This window comes from Betta splendens, chromosome 14 (assembly GCF_900634795.4).
Source record: "Betta splendens chromosome 14, fBetSpl5.4, whole genome shotgun sequence".
In the NCBI taxonomy this organism is placed as follows: Eukaryota; Metazoa; Chordata; class Actinopteri; order Anabantiformes; family Osphronemidae; genus Betta; species Betta splendens.
In genome coordinates, this window is record NC_040894.2 from 10,801,174 (window position 1) to 10,809,757 (window position 8,584).

An 8,584-nucleotide genomic window follows, 5' to 3' on the forward strand; every position below is an offset into this window, starting at 1 on the left:
ATCAATAAGAAACTTTCATAATAATAGCTTTCATTCTTTCACTTTCAAAGAAATAATTTAACAATCTAAAGTATCTTGTAAATATTTAAAATGTCAATCTAAGCAAAATGTACTTAAATAAAAAATAAAAGTAAAACTGAATAAGGCATTTTAAATACCAAGCTGAATTAATAGCTATTAACTAGCTATTTATATTTTGTACTAATATATTGTGTATATTGTGTGAAAAACTTAACCTGTTCTCCACCAGATGTTTTGGTTTTACACCTGATCTTTTCGACCTAAAAGTCTGTTTCCTTTGGACCAGAAAGGAAAATATTATATTAATTCCTTCTACTAAATGTTACGGTCTTACATCGAATGTATCTTACCTTTGTGATGTTACAAATTTATGTTAAAGCCTAATTTTTAGTCTAAAATAAAGTTTAGTAGCACTGTTAGTCAAACAGCAATATCACATTTCAATGGTAGAGTCGTTGCACAATAAATCTTTTCTATGTAACGTAGCTCTAGGAAGAGAACATTCGCGACGACCAATCGGAGTGCAGATACAGTTTGTAGGCGGGTTTAAGAGGGTTATAGGAGGGGCGCGTCCCGGAAAAGTTATTCCTCGATAGCTCAACGTCATAGCTGCATACAAGCACGTGTATTTATCTATACGTTTAAACAACCCAATAGATCTACAGCATATGTTAATAAAAGCAGCACAGACCTGAAGCTGCCACTGTCTCCATTATGGAATCTTTATTGAATCCTGTCTTGAAAGCAATCTTTATAAAGTGTTTAGGTCCAAAACAGGTGTTATTCCAAATCAGCAAAAGCTCAAAAACATTTCGGGTGGTGATTATCAGTGTCCTAGTAAGAGATCAGACACCAATTTCAATTTGGGAATACTGTAACTATATCTGGGGAATGAAACAGCTGCACAGTACATCCACCAGATGGCACTAGAGCACACTCATTTGACTCATCCCCTTCTGGTAACATTGAGAAGAAGATGCCTATGAGGGGAGATAGAGAGAGGAGAGAAGATAGAGAGAGAGAGAGAATAGAGAGAGAGAGAGAGAGAGAGAGAGAGAGAGAGAGAGAGAGAGAGAGAGAGAGATAGAGAGATATATAGGAGCACTGAGGCAAACAGCAAGAGCAGAGATAGAGAGAGAGAGAGAGAGATAGAGAGATAGAGAGAGAGAGAGAGAGAGAGAGAGAGATATATATGATATATATATATATATATATATATATATATATATATATATATATATATATATAATATGTGTGTGTGTGTGTGTGTGTGTGCCGTTGCCCTGCGATGGACTGGCGCACCCTGTCCAGGGTGTACCCCGCCTCTCGCCCGTAGCCAGCTGGGATAGGCTCCAGCACCCCCGTGACCCCGCACTAGGGAGTAAGCGGACAAGAAAATGGATGGATGGATGGATGGATATTATATGTATATATATATCCATTTATATATATATATATATATATATATATATATATATATATATATATATATATATGAATCAATCCATGTAAAGCCAAAACAAAGTAAATGTGATAAGAAAATCTATTCGTGATCAGGCATCTTTCTCAGATCTCCATCTACCATTTTACTGATCTGAGAAGAGGAAAGGTCTTTGAACTGCTTGATCTTTTTAAAACATTAGTAAATGGAAACAAAGAGTACTGCTACTTTTGAGTAGCAGGAAACCCTAATCAGATACTGTGAGATACCTTCCACTTCATTTGCTTTTAAATGTTCTGGTAAATGAATTCATGGCAAACCCTAAGTACCACTTACACCTTTTTGTGTTGACAGAGCTGCTCACTACACCCTAGTGCTTTATTCATGATAACACAGGCTTTTAGATGGTATCCCTGTTAAGTGAATTATTTATACTGTAAGCTACACACTCTTGTTCAGCGTTTTTAAGACATCTATGACATTTTTATCTCAGCACTTTAGAGTTTTTTTGGGTTCCAATACACAGTGTCATGCTGGGATGATGATATATTTGGCCCCTGTCCTGCACCCACCTGCTTCCCTGCTACTAACTAGTACTTCTGCAGGAGAGGCACATGGGTGGGTGAGGCAGGCCGTCATTGACCGGGGACCTTCCCTTTTAGTGCTGAAGGCTTCTGTCACTCCAGCTCCAATGCAAGAAGGGGCTGTTTACTGCAGAACTTTGCAGCTGACCTTGCAACAGTTTTTAACCAATACAGTTGTTTTAACATGAGGTCTAAGTAGAGCATTGATTTAGACTTTTAGATTTTACCATCACAGGCCCTAGCATGGTTCATAATTGCTGGTTCAAGGTTAAATGACCATCTCTGTACTGAGTGCCTCATCTTGACCCACCTCGAGGACAGACCCTCTCCTGGACCCCCTGCAGTTCTGCAGGAAGTTGCTGTAACAGTCATTAAAACGCTGTTGCAATGACAGTTTTGCCACCACTCTATGATTCATGTGAGGGGAGTATTCACCAAAGACATGAGACATGACCGTTTGTGTTTTATCATTTTTGGTGAAGGTCAGTTCATAATTCATGACCAATTTATGCAGGGAAACCAAGAAATCACAAATAAGTACCATTACTGTGTCTAGTTTGTGTGCGGCTTGGGGAGAGGCTCCAGGCAGACACAGCAAATCAAGTGATGCTTTGTTGTCACAAGCGCAGATGTTGTGTTGTGGGAAGATAGTGAGTTGGGCTGCTCGTTCAGTCATAGCAACACGTGTGACCACAACAGATGCTGCAAGAAATTTGTACTATGACACAACAATAGAAAATTCAAAAACATAATCAGAGAAACATCTAGTCGAAGATAACTTTCCAAAAGTGAGAGTAACTGAGGCCACGGCACAGCAGGAACTACCACGAAGAATTAGGGACAGGGCAGAAGGGTGCAGATACTGTGCAGGGCTGAAGGACACGGAAACAGAAAGCTCAATTTAGTTAAATTAAGTTAAAGGATTAGGCCTAACATCCAGACTGGCACTAATCAACATTGAATCACATTGAATCTAGTCCAAATCCCAAGACCTTTGAAATATTTGCATGTCTCTTCATACACATGATCTGATCTATAACTTACTGTGAATAATACATTTCACATTTTTACATGTGATAAACATATAAATACCACACACATGTGTTAAATGTGCAAATCTTTATTTAAGCTGTGAAAAAGACACACGAGGAAACAATTTGCCTGAGTAACGTTGCGTTACCTTTCCTCACGACGCTCTTCTCAAGTGCTGGTCGAAAAGTATTACTCCTGAGTTTTCTCTCCATGTGCAGCTTTGGTACGTTAACGGAATGTGAATAGGTGGCTGACAGCTTTAATAGTGACCGGCTACAGTAAACATCCTCTAAGACCTTTAACTATGACGTGTATTTTATAGTGTGTGAAACCTAAAAACGGCGAAACTAAAATGTCCACACAACAATATGGAAGTTCAGTGCTGATCCTCTGCATAGCGTCACTTTGGAGATCATGTTATTCTCTGTATGTGTAAATTAGAGTCAGCAGCCATTTCCAGTTGGGAGAGAAACATTTCTGGCACCACGTTTGTTTTCATGTGGATTCTTATTGACTTTGTCATTTTCCTTATTGTTCTTATCCCATTAAAATTAAACAAAAAATAAGTTATAGAAGAGCTTATTGTTGAGGCTGTTCCTTGTCGGGTCCCCCAGCTGGATAATCTGTCCTTCGCAGTCCATTGCCTGTGGTTTTAGGGGGAGCTGTCTTCTGCTTGGCCCTGGTTTTGTTCGCCTTGGACAGTGCATAGTGGACGCTTGAAGTGCCTGGTGACCTGACCGTAAACAAGCTTTGGTTGGAGGGGACACACGTGGGAACGTGATACGGGCTGAATCTCACCGACGGCCGGGAAGCGTGAAAGCAGTGGGTTCTGGAGAGGGATGGGGGCTGAGCTGCAGCCGGTGCCGCCGTGTAGCGGTACGGATACGAGAACAGGCCTCCGAAGGGAGACAACGAGAGTCCCTGGGTGAAAATGGATGCAAAGGCACAGCGGTTAGGTTTGCATTCGCTGTTCACACTATCTAGAAGCAAGTCTAGATGTAAAAGCTTTCTTGGTTTGATTTTGCTGTCACAGTAACGTACCTGAGACGCCAGCACGCTCTGCGACACATGGAACATGAATGGAGGCGGAGAGGTGATGCTTGGAGAACACAGGCCTCCGTTCTGGAGGTCATCAGCTCCGGGCAAAGAGGAGGACGCCGGCCCCGTGCCCGCGGGGGGGAAAGCCTCGGGCTTCTCTGACAACTGTCCGGGACGGAACAACAAAGGCAGCCCCAGCTTCAGAAAGTCCAAACTGTGAGGGTTTCCGGAACCGAGCGACGACGAGCTGTGTGGCTCGACGCTCAGGGGCAGGAGGCCATCTTTGATTCCCCCCACGTGTTCTTCAGAGGAGTCCGCCTCCACGGAGGGGGCTCCACGACTCCACGGCTCCCCGCTCTTCAGCTCCGACGTTAGCGCGCGCTCACATCTGGAGCGACCGGCCTCGTTTGGCGCGTCGTCGTCCGAACCGCTCTCAGTGTTGTTCTCGTCTGTGGGGAAAGTCATAGAGAGCGTGTAGCGCGCGGAGGCGACCGAGGCCCGGCGTTGGCGCCACGCTAACCCCAAAGTGCCACGCGCAATTAATTCAGCGGCGTTGTTGTTGTGTCAAATTGTGAAGTCGAATCGGTCAGGGAACGGTGGCAGACGCGCACTTCCCCACATCTGCTCTCTATATTTAGCATGGTTTGTTGCTGTTGTTTGTCATTGTTGACGTGGATGCTACACATTAGCTGATGAAAACCACAGTATTTGGTCGGAAGGTCGGCAAAAAGCTCCGCGTGATAGAATCACTATAAACAATTGACTGACAGCAAATGCAGTCAGGGAAAAACCCAGCTGATTTAGTTAGTCTTTGATTTCATTGGTAGGTTTATTTGAACAATGAGAAACAGCAATAACAAAAGAAAATCCAGAAAAATGCATTTAAATAAAGTTATTAAGTAATGTGTGTGTGATCCCTTTGCACAATGTGGTTTAGTCTTTGGTGGCCTCCTTTGGAAGGAGGGTCTCACCCAACCTTTGTCCAGCCTCCCTTTGATGCGGTGCAGTTGTCCTGTCACCTTAGCACAAAAACCTCCCCAAAGCATCGTGTTTCCACCTCCACGTTCGACCGTGGGGACGATGGGGCCTCATCTGACCACAACACTTTCAACATGCTTCCAAACCTGCTAACTGATAGGGGATCAAATACTTATTTTAATTACTTATTTCAATTATTTAAATTAATTCATAACTTTTTTGAAATGCATTTTTTGTTATTGTTCTGTCTCTCACTGTTCAAATAAACCTACCACTAAAATTATAGACTGATAGAATAGAATAGAATAGAATAGAATAGAATAGAATAGAATAGAATAGAATAGAACACATTTGACATGTTGTGAATATAATAGCAAAGTTATCCCGTTTATTGCAGAGTTGGCTGCATTTCTGATTTCTAGGTCCTTCAGGGAAGAGTGAGCACTGACTCACTTTCACGCTGTCATGGTTTACTGGGACACGACAACAGGACAGGACCATTATTAACCTGATTAGCAGGAAATGTCCATTCCTCGCTCCTAAAAGTCGGCGTAAAAAGGCCTAGTTTGCTGTCTTGCACGGTCAGTGATGCACATTCATCACATAGGAACCTTTATTATTCCCACGTGAGCAGTGTCAGAACGGCGTCTGCAGGTCAGTTAACTCACCGTGACAGGCTGCGGTGGCCATCAGGGGGCTGCTCACCATCTCCTGGGGGGAGTGGAAGGGTTCGCTGGTGCTCGGCTGCTCGCTGGAGTCGTCCGAATCGGCGCAGTCCTTGTCTGCTTTGCTTTGGCTCTCGTACAGCGAGGAGACACCGACCTGCTTATTCCTGCAGAACACGGGTTCAGATGTAGACTTAAAAAGTTACGTTAAAGTCAATGGACAAAGACAGAATTACCTCTTTTCCCGTCGGCCGTTCCCGGTGTCTCTAAATCCTTTGGCAAAGGGGTTATTGTCAATTTTTAGCTGTGTGATCTGATGAAGGAGAACAAAATCGGGAAGTTGGTCACTGCATAAATAGATACATGTGGATGCGAAGGGGAGAACGTGGGGGAGGTTGGTGGGTACCTTTTCATTCTGATATGCAGTGACAGCGATGAACTCCGTCTCGGGGAAAACATAAGTCCGGAAGGTGCTGAATGGAAGCTTCATTATGTCGTTGGCTCGCACAATATGGAACCTGGGCTGGTATTTATGCATGGAATTCAGAATTGTCTGGAGGATGAAACAAATGCGATAGAACACAGACAGACAGAGACTTGGATGTGAAGTGGTCACAGATGCCAATCGGTGACAGGCTACTTACAAATCCGTGCTTGTCCGAAATGTTATTGGTGAGTTTGAGTTTGTGGAAAGCCACGGGCTTGCTCATCCACTGCTCCCCTTTGGACGGGCTGTCGGGGTGGATGTACATGCGCTTCGGCATCTCCGGGTCCGCCTTCCCCGCCACCATCCACTGGGAGTTGTGGAACTTGTAGCGGCAGTCGTCCACGGCGACTATGTCCATCAGCAGGATGTACTTCGCACATTCATCCAGTCCGTCCACGCGGACTTTAAAAGGCGGAAACATCCTCCTGCAGCACAGAATGGAAGATTATTATTATACTCGGCATTACATTGCATTACATAACGAACCGGATGCGCTCTGCAGCCTACTTGCCTTCCCGATTTTGTAATAACCATCTCCGTTCCCATTTTGTGAAACTCCTTCCACAGGCTCTTTGATTCCAGCGTGACTTTCGGGTCGTCCGCCACTTCCTCGTCCGGCCGCACGCCCTTTACGGACAGCGCGTGGACCGGCCGGCGCCCCAGCGGCGCGCGCCGCCCGGCGTCGGACCCGGACGCCGGCTCGGCGCCGCCCGCGAAGGCGAGAGCGGGGAAGAAGGAAGGCTGGAGGAAGGTGGGGAAGGGCAGGGCACCCGGTCCGAACGCTGGGAATGGGTGGTAAGCCATGGCAGCCGCTGGGGTGACGGGATCTCTCATCGGGGCATCCGGAACTTTGAGGATGCTGCGGGCGCGCGCGTCTACGTCCAGGTTGCGCCAAGCTGCTGTGTTTGTGGGTCAGTCATGAGAAGTCAAGGTTTTGAGAGGAGACGCGCGTTTCTAGAAGGGTCCCGATCCCGGGCTCCTCGTGTAGTAGTCCTCAAAGTACTTGCCGATGGATCCACCAAAGAGAGGCTGAAGCATTTTTGGGACCACGTGACCGGCTGGAATAGTTGGGTCAAGTGTAGTGAGAGCGATGAACACGACGGTGTTTACAGTGGCGCACGTTAGCGCCACTGGTGCAGAGCCGCACATGGTCCAATAATGAGCCGCGTTTCTTGGGCTGCGCTGTCGCCGACTCCGCCAATTGAGGAGCGCTGGGCGTGGTTTTCATCGCTCAGAATAAAAGGGAGAGCCGGATTCTGGGGTTAGACGAGGCAGCGTGCATAAACAGCTTAAGCAGCGGGAGCGTGAATAAAGGAGCAATTAAATATCTCCAGCACATCGTTTGTACACGAAATCTAACTCATCTTTTCAGGCAATAAGGCACAGGTTCATGAGAGAAACAAGGCAAAAACGAACAAAGGGATTAGAGTGAATCCTTTCCTCTTTCCTAAATGAAATCAGCCGTGGCTTATAGAGATGTGGAGTTTAGTGATTGTGGTAATTAAGGTGGACCTGGTGTCCCACAAAGGCCCCAAAAGTCTCTGCTGTCACTTCACATTTAAGCAACTTTCCAAATCCTTCAGTTGCCTGCTCCAGTTTCCTCCAGTTACAGCTCACAAGTCACTGTCACTTAATTGAAAGTCACCCGAAAACTGTGGATTGGAAAATCACACTTGATGCTGTAAAACAGACACCAAGACTGGGAATAAACGGAACCGACGAAACGAGAAGCGTTATTCTTTTCAGGTTCTGTTCAAACAAAGTGGAAATTTCCGAAATAAAAAAGTCAGGCCAATTTCCATTTCCTTCTGTGAGAACTCTCGGAAACGGCATGAAGTCTAACAAAATCGTCAACAGCGCTGTGTAAAGAACCGGCGCCGTGGTCAGTGGGTCTGCTCTCCCTCATCCAGCCCGGTGTGGGGGACGGACCGTGAGGCCAGTCAGTCTGGGTTTCATCCTCTGGTCGCAGGCCACACCTGGGACAAACTCACAGGAATGCTGGAGCGGCGAGGCTCCCTCACCAGGCAGCCAGAGGGCGAGCGATGAAGGACACATCACGACCCGAGGTGAGTAACACTGGTGAAAGACTCAGCAGTAGGAGGACAGGAAATGAAAGTTCTGATGCGTTGGAGTCTAAAGGTCCGACGGACCAGAGAGACACTGTCTACAACACGCGGTAATGCGGTAATAATGACTTTTGGGTGGCATTTAGCCATTTGCGGTGGTGTTTCAAGCACAGACTGAGTGTCTGTCAGGATTCCAAGCTAATCTAATGGCTCAGGAACAGAGACACAGCTAATTATAAAGACAGGGCCAAGTCATTGCCCATACGGGAGCG

General features: G+C 45.8%; 1 protein-coding gene across 1 annotated transcript; it reads right to left on the bottom strand.

The window, feature by feature from the left end:
• Nucleotides 1-3,150: 3,150 nt before the first annotated feature.
• On the bottom strand, nt 3,151-7,650 carry LOC114870014 (T-box transcription factor TBX3-like). The gene is made up of 7 exons (XM_029174609.3): nt 6,758-7,650; nt 6,404-6,671; nt 6,166-6,312; nt 5,996-6,072; nt 5,763-5,926; nt 4,120-4,565; nt 3,151-3,999 (listed from the first exon to the last, which is right to left on the bottom strand). The coding sequence occupies exons 1-7, from the start codon at nt 7,078-7,080 to the stop codon at nt 3,658-3,660; spliced, it is 1,767 nt and encodes a 588-aa protein (XP_029030442.1). The 5' UTR covers nt 7,081-7,650; the 3' UTR covers nt 3,151-3,657.
• Between the last annotated feature and the right edge of the window lie 934 nt (nt 7,651-8,584).

Bases quoted from the DNA above. Each gene is read 5' to 3' on its own strand.
- LOC114870014 (XM_029174609.3), bottom strand. From the start codon at position 7,080: ATGAGAGATCCCGTCACCCCAGCGGCTGCCATGGCTTACCACCCATTC. The intron at 6,073-6,165 runs GTACCCACCAAC...CTCCTTCATCAG, and splicing joins CTGCATATCAGAATGAAAAG to ATCACACAGCTAAAAATTGA. The intron at 5,927-5,995 runs GTAATTCTGTCT...CGTGTTCTGCAG, and splicing joins AACGGCCGACGGGAAAAGAG to GAATAAGCAGGTCGGTGTCT.